Here is a 26,102-nt window from a genome sequence, read left to right as displayed (position 1 = left end):
GCTCACTCACCTTTTGGTTGCAAATTTGCTGTTGTCATAAATTTAAAAAATAATACAGTAGTGCTGCACCCTGTTGGTAAATATATTAACTTTTTATGCCATTGAACATCACAGAGTGAAATAGTTTAGTTGAACCAGCTGTTAAAGATTCTTTAATTCAATTTAAATATGAGTACTCATAAGGTTAACATGGGAAACTCCAGAGCCACTGGGGCGGAGCCCTTTTGACCGATCTACATCAAACTTCACACAAACCATCCTTGAATAATGCTTAATAATGCCTGAAAGTTTCATTACAATCTGTCGAGCGGTTTCGGAGTCCATAAAGGACAAACAAACATACATACAAACAAACTTACATTGGATTTTATACGAGGCATGTTTTTTAAGTAAGTACCGTTTTTAAATTTCTCCGTTCTAGCACTGCGATTGGCACTTTGGACATTTGCGCTGTATGTGTGCATCTATTGGCTAGCTCTAGCCGGAAATTCGACAAAAATCGGCCCTGTTTACATCCGGTTTCGAGCAATTCAAAATGGTGCCGCCAAATGAGACTGCCGCCGACTGTGAAGTGCGCGCTGTAATTAGATTTTTTAGTGCTAAAGGTGTGAAATCCATTGAAATTTATCGACAGATTAGTGAGATGTATGGCGAGAACATTATGAGTGACGGAACGGTACGCAAGTGGGTAAGGGCATCTAAAGACGGCGCCACCAACGTCCATGATGAGCAACGCACTGGGTACTGGGGACATTGACGCCGCCAAGTGCGTTACTCATGATGGACATTGGTGGGGCCGTCTTTAGATGCCCTTACCCACTTGCGTACCGTTCCGTCACTCATAATGTTCTCACCATACACCTCACTAATCTGTCGATAAATTTCAATGCATTTCACACCTTTAGCACTAAAAAATCTAAATACAGCGTGCACTTCACAGTCGGCGGCAGTCTCACTTGGCGGCACCATTTTGAATTGCTCAAAACCGGATGTAAACAGGGCCGATTTTTTTCAAATTTCCGGCTAGAGCTAGCCAATAGATGCACATATACAGCGCAAATGTCCGAAATGCCAATCGCAGTGCTGGAACGGAGAAATTTAAAAACGGTACTTACTTAAAAAACATGCCTCGTATATATAGATAGATAGCGTAGAAAAAATTTGTTTGTTTACCTTACTGCAGCTGATTTTTGGTGATATCTGGTCTCCATGGAAACACAAAATTGTTTGTTATTCGCTAAAATAAATGAGTAAATATGCAAATCAAGAAGCAAGATATTTATAAACATTATAAAAGTAAGAATAAACAAAAAAGGGGAGGGGGGAAATAATAATAATTAAATAACTAGTGGCACTGCGTAGCGGTGACACAAGCGGCACTCGTAAGTAATTTGTACAAGTAACGCTCGTAAGTCGGCGCCAATGGGTTAACCTCTAGATTAGCCTACTACATAAGTTGATGATAGACAATCCGGTTTTATGGGTAAAAATTGGTTTTTCTCATTTTCCCATGTTATTCTTATGGAGAATTTAGTAAACTGTCGTAGTTTGCTTGCTTATAGATATATTTTGATCAAACTTGGCAAATTTATTTATTTTATACTAAGTTAATATTTCACTAAAAACCCATTTTATTAACCTCCCTGTAGCAGCAAACCTAGGTAGTTGTTAAACCTAAAGTTATTTAAATAGACTTAATTTAAAATTCAATAATGGTAAATGGAAATTCGCTTAGTCTGCAGGTTTGCTGACAGGGATATTAGTGAGTATTCTGATCAATTCAGGAGTCTCACACTACAAGGATCTTGAATTTGTATTTTTGAACCAACAAGGTTACCTTCCCCACTAGTGGACCTCTAATAGCTATGAGGGTGCTTTAACAGGTTCAGAGGCCTTGCACTGAGGTGTTCCATGGCCAGTGCTGGTGGAGAGAAGCATTCTATAACTGCTGCTCACTGTTTGAAAAACAACGGACTGACCTTGGGTTTTGCTACTCTTTCAACAATGACCTATCAGAGCGTGGCCAGTAGTAAGTACAATACTTATTTGTTAATTATTTTAAAGTCATACGAGAATAATGACATTAATTATTCCTTATGAAAATTGCTCAGCCATTAACTAGGTATCAATTCTTTAAGCCCGGTTTTCCTAGGTAAGAAAGCGGAGTACAAAAAAGCGATTAACATGGCGTTCCGCTCCGCTCCTAGGAAAACAGTAACATAAAATTACCTAAGACAAGAGGAGTCCGCACCTAGGAAAACCCAGCTTTAAGACAGCAACGCACACTTCGGTGCTTATTAAGCTGAATATGAATCCAAGTTGAGTGTAGAAAGGAGTGAGATAATTTGTGTAGTTTTGTTACTGAACAAGACCAGCTTTTTCATTATTTATGAAAAGCCCAATGATCAAGGACAGACAGTTGGGCCCACTTTTGAACACTAAAAAAACTACTTCTTTGGATCCAAACGGCAAACTTCTGGTTATTAGGTGAGTACTTCAACAAATCCAAGTTACCTATGGATTGGACCTATCAGTCCACTGCGAAAATGACACAGATGAGCCCAATGAACTTTGGTGGGGCCAACAGACTCTGGGGCCCCTAGCAAAATCTTTTTTACAAATTTTTAAAGGTAGGTACATCAAACAAAAACAAAACTATACTTGATTTTATGATTATGACAGTATGTTGTTTGTGAAATTGTCCAAGTTGAACTTGAAGCTTTAAGTTCTGACATTCTTAAATCCTTGTAAGTTAGTTATTATCTATATTATTAAAATAATTTGTTGGATTTTTGTGTGCAGCAAATCGCCCCTAAATATTTATTTTCAAATGCGTATTGGGTATCAATTTTAAGATCTTATCCTCTAGATGTGCCTTTTGCGGGTTCGGATGATATTTCGTGAAAGTCCTTCATCCTAAAGGCTTTTGAAATGTCAGAGTTTGTGCTGAATTCTGTTGTCAATCATCTGAACTTTTTCAAGTTTACATTTGTTTTGTTTACATCAAAACAGATGGCCATGATACAATTTTGTTTACATCCATATGAAAATGGTGTTATCTTTAGTTGATGATGTTTCAGGGAATTCAAGTAAAATGTTGAAATGTTATTTGTATAAAATGTAAAGGAGAAAATGACTTACATTAGATTTTGTCTTTAAATAGTATGTTTCATTGGCATTTGTAATGTTTCCAAGATGCCTTGAAGAGATTGTGCACACATTGAAAATAATAGGGCATGCAATGCAAATAATAGGGATATGATGAGAAATAATGGTTTTCACCCTTATCAACTATATCAATATCATGAATTTTGAAGTTACGAAGTGAGGCAGGCTGCTAGTGTAATTAAAATTGTCCTTAGCATATTTTTATAAATTTCTCTATACAATAATAACAGCACACAAAATATTGTATTTTTTGTAAATGTTAATATTTAGTTATTCACGAGGCTATGGGAAACGTAAAGGATCCAACTACTGGGTGGATTGGAACAATGAGATCCGACCCCGCAGAGCCTCCACGTTCGGCCCTTGGTCTGGTCTGCGAGTGACTATTGAAGTGATGTCAGACAAACAGATACCTACGGGAACCAACATCACACCCGGCGTCATGGTAGGCTTACTGTCAACTACATTTTCTTTCAAAGAGTTGTTTAGCCTCCGGATTACTGAGTTATACTTAAAACGTACCTTTCGCACGTGTCTGAAGTCAGCTCCGGCACTGGCTACGGCACCAATGGTTATGATTAAAATGCTGTAACAAAATGCTTTATGGGATAAGTAGGCTAACACAACTTACAGTTTTACAGGACATGGTAATTGATGTCTTCATTTATTGTGATATGTTATTATTTTGTTTATGGTAAAATATTTATGGTTCAGTGTTTCATTCTTAAGAGGAATACACTATTTATATAACTCAGTATTAATTTATAAATTTAAGCCTATGCTGGGACCTTTCTGTTTTGCCTGAGGCGAATTAATAATAAGCTTCTCAATGGTAATGTATTCATAATGTTTTTTACAGTTTTATCTGGAACAATCACGGGGTTTTCCAAACAGTGAAAATCAACGAGTTGACCCAGCCTCATTTGTTGATATTCGAACATATGGTATTATGAAGCAAGCATCGAAACGAGTACAGGCTGTAGACTTTGAGGACCGACGTTGTTTGTTTCTGGATGATAGAGTTGGAATAAACGGAGTGTACACTGAACACAACTGCCTAGTGGAGTGTCAGCGAGATTACGTCATGAAGTACTGCAACTGCAGTTCTGACTTTCTCTTTATAGAAGATGGTAAGTGATATACATGTTATAAGCTGGTTGAAAGTAATAATAGTTGGGGACAGTTAAGAAAATCATTGGCAGCAACAGTGGAAATAGAATTAAAATAAAATAAAACATATTTCGTGTATCTGTTGTAAATGAAGATAGTCAAGTTACATCAAATAGTGTTGCCTGAAAAATGTGCACACTATAGTTTGTCAGCGCCCTATAAAAATAAGCAGAGGTGTGAGAGGTGTGAGAGCCTGAGATTTTCAATCAAGCTTCAAGCTTCTTTTTAATTAAGAGTTTTTATATAATGAATTTTAATGATATTTAAAAATAATATCCTTGTATATAATACGTGAAGGCGATTTCTACGAAACACAACTCCTTTGTTAATAATGGACGGATTTTTACAAACGATGTGTTAAAATTAAGTATTTTTTGTGTAGACGCTCCCTTTCACAAATTGATGAAATAAACGTCCTCAGGCTTTGCCCCACAGGCCATCCAAATCCTAATGTTTTACTTATGAAGAAAATATTTTGTTTACTCAAACAGACGAATAATTTGTATTAATTGCATACAGTAGAACCTCAACTACTCGAACCTCAATATCTCGAATTCCTCAATATCTAGATTTTTTTTAAATCCCCTTGAAATCCACATTAATCATAATGTTAAAAGTACCTTTATAAGTCGAAGTTTCTAAATACCTATTTAACCTCAATAAGTCGAATTTGAACAACTTTTGAACAGTAACATTCTACCTCTATAACTCAAATTTTCCCGTCATCGAGCCTCAGTAACTCGAAGTTTACCTTTGTAAGTCGAAGTTCGCATGAATGTGCCTCAATAATTCGAAGTTTTGCCTTAACAGTGCAAGTCAGTTGTGTCTTGATTCCTGTCGAGACGTGAAAATCAAACTTCCTGTGTTTGCTTCCCGTGTCTGTTTGGCTAGGCACTGATGTAGTCACTAGTCAGTGTAGTTTGCCCGTTTTGCCAAAGTAGATTCAGTAAATAACTACATTACGATGCATTTTGTTTAGTATTTCAATCACACTAGAATTTTCCCTTTAAATATTACTCTCTACAGTCTAAATACTTTTGTATGTACAGTATTGTACCTATTCAGTATTTTTGTTGTTACAGTAGCTTGTTTTTACAGTACATATAAAGAGTTTGACTAACGTTTGCTTTAAACAAACATTATACACAGTAAATGTAGTTCCGTGTATGGATGATATATACTGTATTATTGTTTTGTACAATATTTAAACTATTTTTTTTGTCATTTAACATGTTTTTTATGTACTTTATCAAACTTATTGCCAACTAATAAACACAGTACTTTATGTGTATTAAGTTATAAAGGCCGTGACGTAACATCACTGTCAGACCCCAACACCTCAGTATCTCGAACTTTTTCAAATGGAACCTTCATAACTCGAACCTCACTAACTTGAAAAACTTGATAACTCGAATTTTTATCATAACCCCTTCAGATTCGAGATATTGAGGTCCTACTGTACTAAAACAGCTGCTCATAGTAAATACATGATACACACAGGAGCGTTCGTTTTCAGAGTAAGTTGGTTTTCAGTTTGGATAATTGGAGTGGAGTGAATGATTATATCCAAACATCTATTACTTATTACTATTACTAAACGTTATTCTTCCAAACGTATCCAACATCACTCCTGATGTAAGAAAGATTGTAACTGATGACTTTAACACGTTTTTCGCTTCTGTTGGATATAACCTTGCCAGTTCAATAAATAGCAGCGGTCCGCCGATCATCAACGACGCAGATTACAGGCAGGACACTGTGTTTACACTCCAGACAGTGACTGAACTCGACGTTATCAGACATGTCTACTTATTACGTGGTGGGTCTGCCCCCGGTTTTGATGGTGTCTCGGCTGATGTTCTCAAAGAAAACATCAATTCACTCTCTAAACCATTATTGCTTATCATAAACTTAAGTTTGGCTAGTGGAATATTTCCAGACAAGTGGCAAAAGTTTTTCCTTTATACAAATCAAACTCCCACAAAGACAAAAATAATTTTAGACCAATTTCTTTATTGAGTGCATTCTCTAAGGTGCTTGAAAAAATAGTTAAGAAACAGATGGTAGATTACTTGAATCAGAATCAGATCCTAGCAGACTGTCAATATGGGTTCAGAAAAGATAAAAATGTTACAGATGTTCTTTTTCATATCAACAAAGAAATTTTTAATGCTCTATCTGAAAATTTGCGCTCAGTATTAATTTTTTTTGATCTCAAAAAAGCTTTTGATAGTGTAGACAGAAAGCATAGGTGACAATTCGTATACAGAGATGAAGTCAATAGCGATGAGGCCTGTTAACTATGGGGTGATTCACGGGAGTACCCTTGGGCCTATTTTATTCCTAATATATATGTTTTCGGAAAAATGTTTCTTTTTGCAGATGACACATTGATTTATGTTAAGGATAAGACATGGGAAGGTGTAAAAAGTAAAGCTCAATCAGATCTCAAATTAGCAAAAAAATGGCTTAACCAAAATGTACCATCTCTTAATGTTTCCAAAACAAAATTCATGCCTATTTCTCTCACGTCAACAGCTGACTATAACCTAACCAATTTGATCTTGCACAGCTGTCTCAACCAATTCAATAACAGTTGTTCTTGCGAGACCTTAGAGAAAGTTAACTCATATAACATTTTTGACTCACATATGAAATGGATAGAGCACATTAATTTCTTGCAAAATAAAACTAGAAAACTTATATTAGCATTAAGACAGTTAAGTAGTGTACCCAGTTTTAAAGAAATTAAATCAAAATATATTGTATATGTACAGTCGGTTTTGTCTGATGGAATATTAGCTTGGGGAGGGGCGTACAGTTCACATCTCACAGGTCTGATTCTGGTTCAAAAGTCTATCCTAAAAGCTGGTTTCAAAAAGTGTAAAAGATACCCCTCAGATTTACTATTTCATGAAACTGGAATATTCCCCATTGCAAAATTGATTATCAAAGATCTTCTAAATTATATATTTAAAAACTTCAATTCAATTTTTACTTCCATAACCCACCCTCATAATACAAGATATGCAAATAGAATTGGAAATTTCCACTATTCAGCAGCACAAATCCTTTACAAAAACAAATTGTTTCTACATAGCACATATTTTGTTCCGGAATTATTCCACTATGTATAAAGCAACTCAGTTATTGAGCGGAGCGAGCGAAGCTCTTATACCTTGACTCTTATGCATTTCGTAATATGCAAACTCCTCCTAGACGGCTGAATCAATCGTTTTCAAATTTTGCATGGTGATAAAGACCATATCGGTGAGTGCCAACATCTATATGGCGTTAAAAAAGTCTCTCAGGAATCCGCTTGGGTCTCAAAGTTTCAATGTAATCCTTATGGAAGCAGAGTATTTGACACATAAACAAAGACATATGATCAGCTGTTGACTTTTGAATGCAGAAGATAAAGAAATAGCTGATAGCATTATTCCACAGATATTGGAACAGAAATGGTATGGATCATAAATATAATCAAATGACGACACTAGCTTGAGGTCCGTGACGTAGGAAGTGGTGAAGGAAGTAGTCAAGGCGAGCTGTCCGGAGTGTGGGAACTGTTTATGACGATTAGATTAAGGTATCTGCAATCCTAAGATGCTATTGGAAGGGAAGGAAAAAGGTCCCCGACGTAGGAAGTGGTGAAGGAAGAGGAGTAAAGGCGAGCTGTTCGGGTTATGGGATCTGTTTATGACCATTAGATTAAGATATTTGCAATCCTATTATGCTATGGGAAGTGAGGGAAACAGGTCCGTGACGTAGGAAGTGGTGAAGGAAGTAGTAAAGACAAGCAGTCCGGACTGTGGGAATTGTTTGTGACGATTAGATTAAGGTATCTGCAATCCTAAAATGCTATGGGAAGGGAGGAAAACAGGTCCGCGATGTAGGAAGTGGTGAAGGAAGTAGCCAAGGCGAGCTGTCCGGAGTGTGGAAACTGTTTATGACGATTAGAATAAGGTATCTACAATCTTAAAATGCTATGGGAAGGGAGGGAAACAGGTCCGTGACGTAGGAAGTGGTGAAGGAAGTAGTAAAAGCGAGCAGTCCGGAGAGTGGGAACTTTTTATGACGATTAGATTAAGATATTTGCAATCCTATTATGCTATGGGAAGTGAGGGAAACAGGTCCGTGACGTAGGAAGTGGTGAAGGAAGTAGTAAAGACAAGCAGTCCGGACTGTGGGAATTGTTTGTGATGATTAGATTAAGGTATCTGCAATCCTAAAATGCTATGGGAAGGGAGGGAAACAGGTCCGTGACGTAGGAAGTGGTGAAGGAAGTAGTAAATGTGAGCAGTCCGGAGTGTGGGAACTGTTTATGACGATTAGATTAAGGGATATGCAATCCTAAAATGCTATGGGAAGGAAGGGAAACAGGTCCGAGACGTATGAAGTGGTGAAGGAAGTAGTCAAGGCGAGCTGTCCGGAGTGTGGGTACTGTTTATGACGATTAGATTAAGGGATCTGCAATCCTAAAATGCTATGGGAAGGGAGGGAAACAGGTCCACGACGTAAGAAGAGGTGAAGGAAGTAGTAAGGTTAGCAGTGTGGAGTGTGGGAGCTGGAAACCATTTGTAGCAGTTAGATTAATGTATCTGCAATGCTGAAATGCTATGAGAAGGGATGGAAGCATCCCCACGACATAGAAAATGGTAAAAGAAGTAGTAAAGGCTAGCAGTGCAGAGTGTGGGTAATGTTTGTGGCAATTAGATTAACGTATCTAAAATACTAAAATGCTATGGAAAGTGATGAAAACAGGTCCACGATGTAGGAAGTGGCTTAGGAAGTACTAAAGTATGAGCATAGTGTGAGAACCGTCTGTAGCAGTTAGATTAATGTATCTTTAATCCTAAAATGCTTTGAGAAGGAAAGGAAACAGGCCCCACGACGTAGGAAGTGGTGAAGGAAGTAGTAAAGACTGGCAATGCAGAGTGGGGGAACCGTTTGGACAGTTAGATAAATGTATCTAACACTTAAATGCTATGCGAAGGGAAGGAAACAGGCCCCACGACGTAGGAAATGGTGAAGGAAGTAGTAAGGCTTGCAGTGCAGAGTGTATAGCAGAGTACATTCCCATAGCACATAGTAAATTTTTATTTAATTTTAGCGAATTTCCCATATAGGGAATAAGCTATTACCGTAGTACTCATGGTAAGACCTGGACGCGGGACCGATTTTTTTTTTCATTTTGAGGTCCCTAGAGGCCAAAAACACCATCCGTTCAAATTCATATATATATATATATATATTTATATATATATGTGTCCGTTAGCGCAATAACTCGAGCAAAAATTATCCGATTTTGATGAAATTTGGTACAAACGTGTAAACGTACGTTTATTCGAACGAGTTCGCGAACCAGCATGATCAGACCATGGGAACGGGGGTTTATGGGGGCTTTTATGGAGTAAAAATGGGTTTTTCCCATTTTTGACCCAAAAAACATAAAATTTTGCAATTTCTTTCTAAACTATTTTGTAGAGCTTAAAAAAACAAATAATTTAGTATATTGAACCGTTATAATGCGCCTAATGGTTACGGAGAAAATTCCAAAAAATTGTAAATTTAAAATTCCCATGTTATTCTTATGGATGAAATAAAAATTGTTGTAGTTTACTTGTTTATGGATATACATTGATAAAATTTGGCAAATTTATTTATTTCCTCCCCTACTATTCACGTATGGTCAAAAAACACTTTTTACCTTCCCCGTAGCAGCAAACCTAAGCACTTGTTAAATCTAATGTTATTTAAATAGGGAATAAATATGTCTTATTTATGGAAATATTTGAGTAAAAATGTAATCAGACAAGTTGAAATTCGCTTAGTCTGCAAATTTGCTGCGGCGGGGGTATTAAACTTTTTCTTCAATTGCAAATTAGCTCAAAAAATATAATTTTTAACAACTCGAGTCTACGCACAGACCACTGAGGTCTATGTAGACTCATTTCCATTACCTATTACATAAGTTATTATTCCAATCATATTTCAACTAGTATTTAAGTTCATACTATTAATAACTTTATAAATTTAATTTTACTTGAATTATTTTACGTAAACAATGTACTGTATAATGCTTCAAGACTATATATATTCGTATTTTATTTTTTGAAAAATTATAAATTTTGTATATATTGTGGAAATAAAACTGATTTGATTTGATTTGATTTGATTTATTATCTTTGAGTTGACTCTTTTAAACCCTCGGAAATTATGACTGTTATTCGTTTTGAAATAACGCCTGTAATGCTATCCAATTAATTGCTCGAATTCAATCAACAGGTGCACTAGTCTATTATATTATAATAGGGGAAACCCGTCAAAATCGACGGTTACTCTTGAGGTTTATGTAACTTCAGCTAACTGCGATGATAGAGTGAAAATATTATTAATCCAGTCTGACTGGATTACTGTGTAACCCTATTGTACCATAATATGTGACCATGTCTATTGCAAGATTGTTTTGCTTAAGGACAATAAAGGATATCTGATTTCTGATTTTCTGACTGGGGCAATATAATCTCTCTACGGAATGTTAGGTGTAGTGGAATATACTTGAAGTAAAGTTGGCTTTTATTCTTGAACTGTTAGGGGCCTCCTCATTTATATGGTAGTGCAGCTTCATTGGCAACAAATAATGCGAATGACATAGTAAGAGCACAATAAAATTCTTCTGCAGATGAATTTTCTGTTGGAGAAATATAAGCCGAATTATAAATGTCACAATGAGAGTTTGAGCATTTTGTAACTATATTATATATTATACGGGTGACAAAAAAGTCTGGAAACGGCTTGATATCTTTTTAACTAAATTCGTTAGAAAATTCAAACCTTTCACGTCAACTTATATGTAGGAAAACAACTTTTTGCAAGCATTACTATTTTTGTACCTTCACCAGGGGACGGCCCATTAGGAGTAGGTACATAATCTTTAACCCTTTGAGTGCCAACGTCCGGGGAACCGGACGTTTTTAAAACGAGCCAAAAGTGCCGACGTCCGGCCGACCGGACGTTTTTAGAACGAGCCAAAAGTGCCAACGTCCGGCTGACCGGACGTTTCGTAACGATCGAACAATTGTCATAACAACCGAATGGATACTCGGATTCTTTTAACCCATATATTAACATTGAGTCGAAAGTTACTAGATGCGATACATCGATTTTCGTTGGTCGAAATATCGAAAATTCAATTTTTACGAAATTTTAACCTAAAAATCGCCAGATCGCGCTCGGCATTTTTAGCGCGACCTTCGGGAAAAATCATCGGCATTTTTTGAGCGTTACTTTTATTTCTCGCCTGGCACTCTAAGGGTTAATGTAAGCGTAGGTTGATATGCACAAAATTTAAAAGGTCTGGTCAAGTGGATTTCATTGCTGGAAACCGCGTCAAAAAAGGTTCATCCGTTACAAAATGGCGGCATTTCAAAGTTCTTGCGGAATATACCTGCACAGGCCTTAGTAATGGTAAATATTCATAGTCAAAATTAGCCGGGAAATCTGAAACCCGGTTAAATTTGTTTTGAAGATTGAATAAACTTAGTCTATGAGCTAGTTGACTTTAAAATACAATTTCAGCTCTCAAGATAATGTTTAATACGAGTATTTATCAATACTAAGGCCCGTAAAGGTATATTCCACAATAACTTTGAACAGCCGCCATTTTGTAACGGATGAACCTTTTGAGACGCGGTTTCCGGCAATGAACTCCACTTGACCAGACCTTAAAAATTATGTGCATATCAACCTATGCTTACATTAAAGATTATGTACCAACTCATCATGGGTCGTCCCCTGGTAGAGGTAAAAACATGAAAATGCTTGGAAAAAGTAGTTTTGATACATGTAAGTTGATGTGAAAGGTTTGACTTTTCTAACGGATTTAGTTAAAAAGATATTAGGCCGTTTCCAGACTTTTTTGTCACCCTGTATATATATTATATGGGTAAGTTACATAGATTTTTTAGGTTGCAGCTTAATGCACTCTAAGAATATATATTTTAGAGATAAACTAAATGGTTTTTGTTGCTGAGTAGCGCTAGTAAACATGCACAACCCCTTTCGTTAGTCTAATAACATTCAAAGAGTTCAAGTTATTATTTGTATACATATCTATATTATGTTTTCACTAAGCTTAATGAATACATCGAAGTAACCTCTCTGAAAAGTCTGCAGTATATTGCAGTTTTCCAGCTTAATGACTTTCTAAATCATGAACAACTAACTACATAATTATTGTTCTATTCTACATAAAATGTTTTATCCAGTTGCTGTAAACCACTATTAATTAAACAGAATATGGACACGGCTCAAATGGGCACCGTGCCCTTCTGCACTTGTATTATTTTGCATTGTATTACACCAGCGAAGATTTTTCCAATGATTAAAAGCATGTATGACAATAATCTCATGAACCTATGATGATCTGTCTAGAATAATATGATAAAATATAGGGAAAAGGTGTGAAAAAGGCAGACACCTGTCTATCAGTAAAATAGATATAGGCCTAAGATAGTTCAATAAGAAACAATTGTAGGAGTTATTGTGATAAAAGGATTTTCCACTGATTTGGTAGTGAAACTTTTTATCGCAACACAAATGATACAGAGGAAAATCAATTTTAAAATCAGAAAATAGCATTGCAAATACTTCTTTTGGACAATTCAGTAACTCCCAATAAATGTGTGTTGTTTAAAACACAATTTTAAAATTAACAGCTGTTTTATTAAAAAGTATTATCCACATGACCAAAATGTAAACAAATCTGTGGAGGGATCTTTAAAGGCGTCTGGGGCAGAGCCCTATGCAAATTTACTCCGTTTTTCTTTTGATAACTCATCTACAGACCAAGACCTTTCTTTGGACACCTCTACCAAGTTTCTACGCCCAGCCGTTCTCTCAAATAAGTGGAGACAACGTTTCCAATTAAATATTTAGATTCCCCCATGTTAATCTTATGGGAGAAAACCCAACTTTGATGGAAGATCCTGACCAAACTAATAAAGATATCAAAAAACGAAAAACACTTTGCAAAACTACAGATCAGGGCAATTTTTTTGACACTTTAATCATCAAAATCTGTCAAAAAATGAGCGAGGAGTTCTGTTCACAAAAATCGGCTTAGCGTATTATATACAGGGTGGAACAAAGTTAGTGTTAAAAAATTTTATGTGTTAAACTACTAAGTATTGGTGACAAAATGGTACCAATTTAAGTTTCCATACCCTCACTGGTAGGGAATAACAGACAATTTAAGATTTTTTCAAAATATTTGTACTTACTTACATAAAATGGCCATAAGTGCATTAAACATTGTTTTTATTTCAAATTAATTGTCATTTTCAGAATCCTCGTTAAATTTCCAATAATAATAGTACAAATTCATTGAGATTAAACATCTGCATGAGCCCTTATTTGACCATGGAAGTTTGAATTTGTGATTTTTTATAAAAAAAGTAAAAACTTTTTCCAAAGTATTTCTATACTACACTGGACTGTAGAGAGTGTCAAATATTACTAAAAACTTTAACTTAAGATTTTTTTTAGCCTAAGCAAATACTTCCAATGGATTAGCCTATAAAATTATGTAGATACTACACTTAACAATGTTGTAATATGTTCACCGAAAACCGAAAATTAACCTAAGTATAGGATACCAATTAATTGATTGTAGTGCTTAGACACATGCTAATGGAAATAACTCAGTCAAGTGATATATTTTTTAACTAAAATAATTGTTAACACCTCAAAAATACTTAGTTTTAGTTAGGCCTATTTATACAAAAACTAAAAGTTAATTCTAAAACACACAATATTCGAAACTTAAATAACTGTTCCTTACTTCCTTGACGTTTTAATAGTTGCCTTCTATTTGATGCCAACTACTTGAGTTTTTTTTTCAAAATCTCCTCCATTTTCCCAGATACACAGCCAAGCTTTTTTTGCACGTGGCACCAACCATAACATTAAAATACAACGTTCCTCTGACTAGCACATCTGCATTCATTATCCAGTAGTTAATTTCCTGATTATCTTCCACTAAAGATGAGTAGACCAAGTACTCCACATAACACACAAAGCAAGTATAGTGGACTTAGGTCTGTCGGCCTGGCATGCCAGCAAACCACACCTTATGATCCATCATTATCATTCTTATCATTCAAGTTGTGTATTTTGCTTTAAGTCAATCTCGCACATCGGTTGAATGTGCCATAGAACTAACACCGTAAACGAAATTTAATTTATTCCAATAAATAAGAAGAAAACCCCCTAAATGAAAATTCATTACAAAACATAGTTTCATAAAGTGTTAATCCTAACAATTCCTCAATATTCTTATTAGGAATTTTACAAGGATTCTGAAAATTGCAATAATACACATTTAAACATGATTTTAAAAGCAGCTGCTGCCGTATCATAAAAGCCAATAAATGTTTTTTTAAAGGAAACTAAACATTAGCCGTTCTGTGTTTTTCATGAGAAACTCTTAAATTTGAGAACGACAAATCAAAGGAACAGTAGATGTTTATATATCATTTTAAAGGTTATTAACTGCAGATGTTTTTAGTAATATTTGACACTCTCTACAGTCCAGTGTAGTATAGAAAAACTTTGGAAAAAGTTATTACTTATTTATAAAAAATCACAAATTCAAACTTCCATGGCCAAATAAGGGCCTATGCAGATGTTTAATCTCAATGAATTTGTACTATTACTATTGGAAATTTAACGAGGATTCTGAAAATGACAATGAATTTGGAATAAAAACCATGTTTAATGCACTTATGGCCATTTTATGTAGGCTGAGTAAGTAAAAATAAAAATCTTAAATTGTCTGTTATTCCCTACCTGTGAGGGTATGGAAACTTAAATTGGCGCCATTTTGTCACCAATACTTAGTAGTTTAACACATAAAATCTTTTAACACTAACTTTGTTCCACCCTGTATATAGATAAAAACTGTTCATGTGTTACAGCTTAACACTTTCTTTAAAACACTTTACAAGAATTTAGCAACTTATTATAACTTTTAAAATGAAATGAAAGTAATGGCTAAAGCAGTGGTTCCCAACCAGTGGCGGATCTAGAACAGTCACAAGGGGGGGGGCAAACCAGGGCGTCTGGGGGGGTTCGGGGGTGCCCCCCCCCCCCCCCGAAAAATGTGTGTAAACTAAGTCTCCAAATTGGCAGTTTTATACCATTTCTTTGTCCAAAGTTAGTGTGACAAATTATTTTACGCAATTTGTATGCACTACTGTACTACATAAAGTAAAAAATATATGTATATGTATGCCCAAGGGGGGGGGGGTGGCTCTGGATCCGCCACTGTTCCCAACTCGGTGGATTCCGCAGACCACTTAGCATGACAGTACAGTGATCGCGGTTTTGCGGACCACCATTTGCTTGATGCACACGAATGTTTGGCAACGTTAAAAGGCAATAAAAGTAATACATTAATGCAAACATAAGGTTTATTTTTACAAAATTTCAGCTAAACTGTCATTTTTACTTTCTCCCTCTATACCATTGTATATGGAGAAATTATTGGTAACGAAAAGAAAAGAAAGTATTGGCTGAAGAAAAGTGAGGTTAACTTGATACAGTCTGACTGATTGTGATCCTAAATAATTGATATTTTTCAAAATTTTAAACAAGTTTTATGTTAAAAATTTTGTTGTATAATCAAGTTCTACCAATTTATTGCAAATTGAATGGATAGACTGCAGTTTTTAGTGAAACATTTTCTCTTAAAAGCATAAAAACAGCACCACATAACCTACAGGTTACCTTGGATTAGTGGTTCTGATTTTAATTTACTTAATGTCAACAAGTTATAAAGCATTCTGATGAAAATGAATACTTCATCAACCAAAACAAATGATATTGGTGACTTGAGTGATACAAATGCTTGGAAAATAAATGATTTAGTGTATACTAAGGTTTAAAGGTTTTCCTCATTGGCCGGCTAAAATTATTGGTGTTAGCATGTGTTTTATTTACATTTTATTTCTAACATGTGTTCAAATTATTATTTTGTTTACTTATTGAATTTTTATGTTTACTTACAGATTGTGATTTAATAAAAACTTACCTTCTATTTTCTTATACAAAATGTGAACTTTTATTACTAAAATTAGTGGAATCAACAATGGCGACGAGTAAAATGGAAAAAGTAGAAAAGAATTTGACTTATGTCTAAAGAAAAGGAAATTACTAGAACTACGCTTGATCAAACTCAAGGATGATTTACCAACATGTGAACATTCTCAAGATACATGCACTTACTACACAGATAAACTTTTAGCAATATGGGCTGAAATTGAGGTTACACAGTCAAATATTGAACTTCACACAAATTCAGTAGAAAGTGAATTAGAAATTCGATGGCAGTTAGAAGAAATATATAGAGAGATACGGACATTCCTTGAAGCAGAAAAGAAAAAGTACGATACACATACAGCAATTTCTGCTTCTGCAACATGTCAAAATGTATCTAATATTCCTTTCCAGCCGTATACACCAGAGGAAAGTTTTCAAAACTTCACTCGACGTTTTGAAAACTACACAAAATTACGGGGAAACTTAAGTCCAAGAGTCAAAGTGGATTTATTTTTACAGGCAATCACCCCACAAATACATGAACAGCTATACGATCTTTGCATACCAGATGACCCACATAACAAGCCATATGAGGAATTGATTCACATGTTAATGGCTCAACTAGAACCAAAACCCAGTATTTGGGCACGTCAGCACAAATTTACGACACGTACCCAATTGTGTAATGAACCTGTACAAGCTACGCTAATGCTCTTAGAAAGCTCAGTGTAGAATGTCAGTTTACTTGTACAAGTTGTAATGAATCTGTATCTGAAATTCTACTTCGAATGCAGTTTGTCAGGGGATTAAAAGACTCTGATATACGTCTTCAACTTCTTCAAGATAAACTATTGCAACCGTTTAAAGAAGTAGTCAAAAAGGCTGCTACATTGGAACTAGCGAAAAGTGAAAGCAGAATAGTAAAGACAAATGAAAATCAAGAGGAAGTACACCAAGTATCAAGCAAGAACAAACAGCCAGATAGGAAACCTTGTAAATCTAACAATATACAACTCTCTGAGTATCAAACTCGTTTGGAGAAACTGAGAAACAAATGCTATAGATGTGGTGATGATTCACATAGAGCACATCAATGCAAGTTCAAAAATACAGAATGCAACTCTTGTAAACGTTTTGGTCACTTAGCAAGAGTATGTCTAAGAAAACCAAACAAAGAAGTAAAACAATCAGATGAAACCGCAGAAAATACAAGCTATGATGACACTCATGAAATTTACCAACTTCATTCAAAATCAAATGACAAGTTTATGCTCGAGGTAAAAGTGGAAGGACGACTCATGACAATGGAGTTAGATACAGGAGCGGCTCTCAGTATTGTATCATACGATACATTTAAGCTTTTAAACTCTCCAAAAAAGATTTTCAAGACAAATGTTCAACTCAAGACATACACTGGGGAAATAATCAATCCAAGAGGAGTTGTTTTTGTAAATGTTCAGTATAAAGATCAAAGTTTTGTTGGAAAACTGTACATTGTTAACAAGTGTGTAGACTCTATATTCGGAAGAGAATGGATAAGAGAGATTCAACTTGATGCAGCTGACATACATTCATTAAATTCAAGTGAAAACGAAAACATCCAAGAACTAGATGATTTGATGATTCGATACGAAGACATTTTCAAAGAAGGCATTGGGAAAATACCAAAAGAAAAGGGTCATTTTAATGTAAAAGACGAAACCCAGCCAATTTACATCAAACCTAGACACATGCCATATGCATTACAAGAAAAAGTAGAGAAGGAACTTGAAAGACTGGAGACTTTGGGTATAATCACACGTGTCGAATCATCCGATTGGGGCACACCCATTGTGCCGGTTGTCAAACCCAATGGTTCAGTCAGAATATGTGCTGACTACAAGGTGACTTTGAACAAAGTTATTAAAGACGAACATTACCCTATACCTCGGATTGATGATATCATGTCAAAGATGCATTGTGGAAAGATATTTTGTACTCTTGATATCAGTAATGCATACTTGCACATGGAGATGGACGAAGACAGTGCCATCATGCAAACAATCAGTACTAACAAAGGGCTGTTTAAAGTGAACAGATTAATGTTTGGAGTAAAAGTGGCACCCTTGTTATGGCAAAGATTCATGGACAAAACATTACATAACTTAGAAGGCGTACAATGTTTCTTTGACGACGTAATTGTCCAAGGATCTAACAGGGAACAGCTTCTTCGCCGACTGGAACAGGTGTTTGAACGATTGAAGTTGAATGATTTGAGGTTAAATAGAGAGAAGTGTAAGTTTTTCCAGAACAAAATTGAGTATTTAGGTCATGTGATCGATAGCAAAGGACTACACAAGTCAGATGCTAAAATACAGAGCATTTTAAAATGTAAAAGACCAGAGAACGTAACTGAACTCCGAACTTTCCTAGGCCTTGCGAATTATTACAACAAATTCATAAAGAATTTGGCTACACTGCTACATCCTTTGAATCGGCTGCTACGAAAAGGAAACACTTTTACATGGAGCTCTGCTTGTGAACAGAGTTTTCTGAAGATTAAAGAAATTATTACAAGTGATGACGTGTTGGTACACTTTGATCCTAGCTTGCCACTGGTCTTAGCTACTGATGCTTCGCCGGTAGGTGTAGGAGCCGTTCTTTCGCACCGCTATAGGGATGGAACAGACAGGCCAAATGCCTTCGCCTCTCGATCTTTATCAAAATCAGAACAAAAATACTCTCAAATCGATAAGGAAGCCTTGGGAATATATTGGGGCCTGAAAAAGTTTTTCCCATTTTGTTATGGCCGCAAATTTACTTTGATCACTGATCACAAACCGCTGGTGTCAATTTTTAATCCAGCAAAGACCTTACCAACAATCTCGGCAACACGGATATTCAACTATGCTCACTTTCTCTCCGGGTTCGACTATGACATAGAGTACAGGCAAACTGCTCATCATTGCAATGCAGATTATCTCTCTCGATTCCCTATCGAAGTTGTACAAGAACATTCTGTAGATGACCTCTCGAAGTACCACATAAATCAACTGGAAACACTCAATATCAACAGTACCGTGGTGGCTAAGGAAACTCTCAACAATGCTGTTTTGGGTCCAGTCCTACAGGCCTTGAAATCGGGACAATCTGTTGAACAATACGGATTTCACGATAACGAGCTGTCCATTCAAGATGATTGTGTACTGAAGGGCTGGAGAGTCATGATACCTCAATCTCTCAGACCTCATGTGCTTCGAGAACTACACGTAGCTCATTTAGGAGGAATAAAAATGAAGGCTTTAGCTCGCAGTTTTTGCTGGTGGAAAAGTATAGACAAGGATATTGAAGATATGTTAACTGAATGTCGACAATGCATTGAAAAATGCAACAACCCGAGGAAAACTATCCATCCATGGGAACAACCTTCTAATCCATGGGAGAGGGTGCACATTGATTTCTTAGGACCAACAGATGGCCAACAGTACCTGATATTAGTGGATGCCTTTAGTAAGTGGGTGGATGTGATACAGACGAAAACAACTACAAGTACATGGACAGTCCAAGAATTACGGAAAATCTTCTCAACTTTTGGGTTTCCTCACATCCTAGTTTCAGATAATGGAAGACAGTTTGTTTCTCAAGAGTTCAAAAACTTCATGAATGAATGTGGGATTATTCACAGAACAACGGCACCATACCATCCAAACTCAAATGGCCAGGCTGAAAGGTACGTGCAGACTGTCAAGAAGGCGTTAAAATCCATGGAGGGAGAAAAGGGTACACTGCAAAATAAAATCCAAAGACTTCTAATGCAACTCAGGCAATCCCCGAATTCAACAGGTACATCAGCATATCACCTAATGTTTGGAAGGAGTGTACGAACAAACCTAGCAATAATTGTCCCAACATTAGAACTGAACAAATATCAGAAGAAGGGAGTTCAAGTCGGTATAAAAAGGAATTTCAAAGTTGGAGATAAAGTGCAAGCGCGGGAATATGTCAATGGTTCGTCCAAGTGGTATTCGGGCTATATAACTCAAAAGCAAGGACATGTAATGTACGTAGTTCAGCTGGAAGATGGACGAATAATAAGAAGACATGTTGACCAGCTGATTCTTCGTAAAGTGCCGCAGCACAGTAAATAGAGGAGGAGGTGTTAGCATATGTTTTATTTACATTTTATTTCTAACATGTGTTCAAATTATTATTTTGTTTACTTATTGAATTTTTATGTTTACTTACAGATTGTGATTTAATAAAAACTTACCTTCTATTTTCTTATACAAAATGTGAACTTTTATTACTAAAATTAGTGGAATCAACAATTGGAATCGATAAAGAGACACATAAAAATGTAGTAAAATATGAGGTTAGTTTCTTTGCTACGAATGAGAAAAACATATTAGGCAAAGCTAGTATCTGTGATTATAATACTAATAAATCCAAGTATACACTGGATTCAGTTGCCAATAAACATAAACAAACTTATAAATTGGCCCTTTTTGAGGCTGAGAAACTGACAGGAAAAGTTACTGTCAAAGATAAGTATGAAAAAAAACTCCTGATAGTAAAAAAATAACTCAACTGCAAAACAAATTAAGCTTAAGTGCACCCAGCCGACCAAAGTCTATGACCAATAACTCATTAAAGACAATGGCCCAATCTGGTAAAGTGAATTCCCCTCATGAAACTTGTAAAACATGTAATACAAATGAAAAAACAAAACAAGTAAATAAGCAAACTAGCACTGATAAAATACCTTCAATTAGTCTATCAATTTTGGAAAATAAGTGGATCACTGATGAAACAATACAGTTGTACTATGATACACTCTCGGCTTTACTTGAACCCAGTGAAAACATTTTATTAATGAGTCCTGTGATGGCACATGCAATTAAATGTCTACAAGATTTTCATTATATCCTTGAGCCCCTGAAGATAAATACCAATTAAGACGCACATATTTTTCCCTATACATGATGCAATGCACACTTCTAATAGTAATGATCCAGAAGATACAAACAATTCATATAGGACTGAAGGATCACACTGGAGCTTGCTAGTGTTCGTCAAGCTTAGAAAAGTTCTTTTATTTTGACTCAAAAGGTACATATAATCTACGTCATGACTAACAAATTGCCTCAAAAAATTGCCTACAAAATGCCTTAACAACCGAACAATGTGGATTGCGGTGTGTACCTGGTAATATTTACCGACATTTTGTTGCAAGAAATGAAAAGCAAAGTAGGCCTACCTAACTTATTTAGTTCTGAAAACAAAAAACTGACAAGTAAAATTGACTATTCTTCTGTTCTGACCAAAAGAGTTCAACTTGCACTTCTTTGGCATAACTGCCCTACCTTACGACTTAATGCTGAAGTTGTTTTTGGTTTGATGCATAAGGGACTCCATCAACCAGAGTTAATTAACACTCAAACCAATGATAAAACTGATGACAAAGGAAATGCAAAACCGGACTCTGGAAAAAGTGAAATTGAAACTGGAAAAATGTAAAGAAGACACATGGTGTGAATTCAGGACATAGAGTTAAAAGCACTGAAGAATTTACCATCAGTACATCAAACAAATATGGACTGCTGTATATGGAAAATGAAGTATCCAGGGATTTTGATAATGAAACTCAGGGTATTACACCAACAAAAACAAAGCCTAAGAAAAATAGTCCTAAAGCTCACTTAACTAAAGAAATAAAATCCTCAAGAATGGAAGTAAAGGCAGAATTATATGCTGACAGTCAAGGAAGGGGACTCCCGGAAATTGTTGGTGCATGTAGCAAAGGGAAAGTGATGATTAGCGGAATAGTTAAGCCTGGTAGGACCATGCAGCAAATCTACAATCTAGCATCCAAATCTCCAAATTCACCTCTTATACTCTTAGCTGGGACTAACAATTTATCAAAAATGAAACCTCAGGAAATATACCAAAATATGGAAAGTGAACTTAAAGCACTAAGCAAGGCAAGGCCAGTCTGTATCACTACTGTCCCTCCTCGTTTTGATGTGAGTCCAAATGATCCGGTACACTATGAGATTGCCTTGGTTAATAATTATATTAGGGAATTGGCTGTTAGAATTAACCAAGTACACTTGATTGATTTTGATAATTTTTAACGGAAACATTTTTCTAGGCATGGTATGCATCTGAACACTAAAGGGAAAATAAAGCTGGCCTTTTCAATAATTGAATTGTTAGACAGACTGCAACCAAATTCCAATGAACATCAAATAAAAGTAATTGAATCCCACATGAATCAGGTAATAAGACAAGCTGGAGGTGAAAAGCAAACCGCTTTTGCTCACTGTATTTCACGTGACCTCTTGAGTGAGAGGTGTATGAGTGCTGGTGTCGCAAAAAGCTTCAAACATAACTTTGGGAAACCTCTGCTTTCTGACCGCATCAACTCACATTTAACATGTCAAAAATCATATAAGGGTGTTTTTGTTTATGGACTAGCTACTAAAAACAAGTTTTACGAGAAGCCAACAATATTTGACTACCAGCTTGCTTTTCAACAGTTGATACAGGATTTTAGGAAGAAAGGATTAAAAACATTACATTGTTCGCCAATGGGATGTGTCAGGGACTTGATTCCACCCTCCATTTTTATTGACAACATAAAAAAATGTCAAAGGTCTACCGGTGCTAGCGTAAATTTCATAGTTTATGAGGAAATGTCAACTAGAAAACTAAGGAATGGCCTTTCATATGTTGAATTTGTCAAGATGCTACAACAATCCTTCGGTGTCCCAAGACAGTCTCATATTTCCAACATTCAAGAAACCTTCTCAAATGGTACCGAAGCTGTTTGTGTTGATGATTCTGGCAACAGGGGAGACCATTCATCAAGTGATCTTTCCCAACATGACACCATGTCTTCTGAATCTCTTGTAAATTCTACTGATCTAACCAACATGGACACTGCAAACATTACATCACCAACTACTGAGCTGCACCCTACTGTCTCCGGTCCTACACTGCTAGAGTCTGCACTCAGTGATAAAGTGAGAGTGTCTCCGGGTGTTCTCACTTACAGTGAGACACTAAAGCAGAGTAATGGTGTGTGTGCGGGGGTTGCCGTGATCAGCCCAAGTGTAAATATTAAGGAAGTCTGTAAATCTAAATGTCAAATTAATGTAGAAAATACCACTGTAAATAGTACTATGTTAGATGAACAAATCGATGAAGTTTTTTTAGAAAAAACAAAACAAAAAACATATTACCGGTAGCTGCAATAATTATGGATGATTTTGATTTTACTGTAAATAATAATGCTAAAACAAATAACAATGAAAATCAAGAATACTTAAAAATTTTACAGGTTAATATCCGGTCTATTAGGAACAAAATGTTAGAATTAGAACACTTTTGTGCCATAGAGCAAGTGCAGGTAATATGTGTGTCTGAACATTGGTTAGAGTCGGAAGTTGAATTCTTTGTTCCTAAAGATTTTATTGCTGCAGATATCATGTGTAGGAAAAGTATAAAAAATGGTGGGGTAGGAATATTTTTAAGAGAAGGGTTAACATTCACCAAAATATATGTTAGCTTATTTTGCATTGAGCTTCATTGTGAATTTAGCTGTATTAAAATAATTGATTATCTAATATATAACATTCTCGTGTCACAGTGTTTGTCTGCAAACTCCTCCGGAACGACTTCACCGATCGTTATGAAATTTGGTGTGTAAATTCTGTAGGTATGCGAATCGGACGTAAACTATTTCCCGTTTCGAAATTCTTAAAAGGGCTCCGCCCCAGTGGCTCTGGAGTTTCCCATGTTAATCTTATGAGAAATGGAATTAATGAATCTTAACAGCTGTTTCAATTAAACAAGTTGGTTCTATTCTATGATGTTCAATAGCATTAAAGTTACAAGGATTACCAACAGGGTGCAGAACTATTATTTCTTTTACATTTATGACAACAGCTAATTTGCAACCAAAAGGTGAGTGAGCGTAGCAAACGAACTTCAACCTGGAGGCGAGTGAGCGTAGCGAACGAGCTAACCTGAAGGCAAGTGAGCGCAGCGAACGAGCTCCAACCTAAAGGTGAGTGAGCGTAGCGAACGAGCTCCAACCCAAAGGTGAGTGAGCGTAGTGAACGAACTTCAACCAGGACGTGATTGAGCGATGCGAACGAGATCATCTTGAAAATTAAACGTAACATTACTTTCTTTCCATCGGTCTGTCTTAGGGGAAACCTTTAACTTAGGCGATACGAGGTTCGCCGGGTCAGCTAGTGATCTTATAGTTTTAAGTGTTTACAGATCCCCTAGTGGTGATATTGGTTTGTTTCTGGAAAATTTTGAGCTTGCTGTGAAAAAGCTGTTAAAGTCATTTAAATTTGTAGCCATTGCAGGTGATTTTAACATAGAAATCATAAAAATGGAAAAGAAGACATCTATTGAATTTGCCAATCTGTTGCGAAGTCTAAATTTAGTTTGTACAAATAAAAAACCTACAAGAGGAAAATCATGCATAGATAATATAATTGTAAACTTTTCATCAGATTTATATAACATAAATACAGTAGGAGATTGTTTTGCAGACCATGAACCTTTAATATTAGATTTTTTTCAGAAAACTATAAAACAATGTAACAACCCAAAATAAGGAATAAAACAAATAATACGAAGGCGAAATGAAAATAATATTAAACACTTTGTTGATCAATTGGTACAAGAGAAATGGAAAATTATAATGGACTATAAAATGGGTAAAATAAATGAGCAATTACTTTTTGATGAATTTTTAAAAGAGATTAGTATCTTTGTGGCATTTTAGTTCCCCATTAGTTAAGTGCAAACAAAACAATAGACATAAGAAAGGAAAACTTAATTGGTATAATGAAAAGTTAAGAAAACTTAGGGAAAAATGCTTCTTTGTTTTTCTGTTTATAAGAGCTTACTCAAACATAAATCAAATAATTTGGAAAATGCCTATAGAACCTATATTGATTGTAAAAAGGCCTACAATCGTGAAATAAAATTAGCCAAAAAGCAAGCTTTTGAAAGATATATTGATAAGGCCCCCAACAGGTGCAAGGCTGCTTGGGAAGTTATATCGCATGAATATTCTCCTACATCAACTAAGTCAGAGATTTTGAATGCTGACAATCTCAATAACTATTTTATTCAATGTGTTAATGAGCTAGAAAACGAAATCCCTCTCACCAACACACCTGCGCATGAGTTGCTGGGGACTCCCCCTATAGGACAATTACATTTCCAATGGAGGGAGGTATCATGGCAAGAGGTTAACAATGTTGTAGCTAATTTCTCAAATTCAAAAGCTATGGATCATTACTGGTTTTCAAATTATAGCATCAAACAAATAATTCATTTTATAAGTGAGCCTCTGGCTTTTTGTATTAGTAAATGTTTGAAAATTGGTTATTTCTCTGACCTTCTCAAAATTTCTAAAATTATTCCAGTATATAAAAAAGGTGATTATCGCCCTATTTCAATAGTGCCAATCTTTTCCAAAATTTTTGAATATCTCATGCATAAACAAATGAATGAATATTATGAAAATAACAATTTATTGACAAATTCACAGTTTGGATTTCGAGAGGGTAAATCAACAACTGCAACATTGAAGAACTTATTTGTAGTAACAGGGCCGCCCCGAGGGTAAAAGACGCCCGGGGCGACATTTAAAT

General features: G+C 35.7%; 1 protein-coding gene across 5 annotated transcripts in view; it reads left to right on the top strand.

Annotated features, from left to right (window-relative positions):
• The window catches only part of LOC128984964 (pickpocket protein 19-like), a 100,319-nt gene that overhangs the window by 31,265 nt on the left and 42,952 nt on the right, over window positions 1–26,102 (top strand). For all 5 annotated transcript variants that reach the window (XM_054404366.1, XM_054404360.1, XM_054404346.1 and 2 more), the window contains exons 3-5: window positions 1,884–2,029; window positions 3,439–3,613; window positions 4,028–4,298. In XM_054404366.1, coding sequence (XP_054260341.1) covers window positions 1,884–2,029; window positions 3,439–3,613; window positions 4,028–4,298 — 592 coding nt within the window. The remainder of the gene's footprint in view (window positions 1–1,883; window positions 2,030–3,438; window positions 3,614–4,027; window positions 4,299–26,102) is intronic.

This window comes from Macrosteles quadrilineatus, unplaced genomic scaffold (genome assembly GCF_028750875.1).
Source record: "Macrosteles quadrilineatus isolate MER2022 unplaced genomic scaffold, UCM_ALF_1.0 Scaffold_1__1_contigs__length_201487025, whole genome shotgun sequence".
Classification (NCBI taxonomy): Eukaryota; Metazoa; Arthropoda; class Insecta; order Hemiptera; family Cicadellidae; genus Macrosteles; species Macrosteles quadrilineatus.
This window is presented reverse-complemented; position numbering and strand designations above follow the sequence as displayed.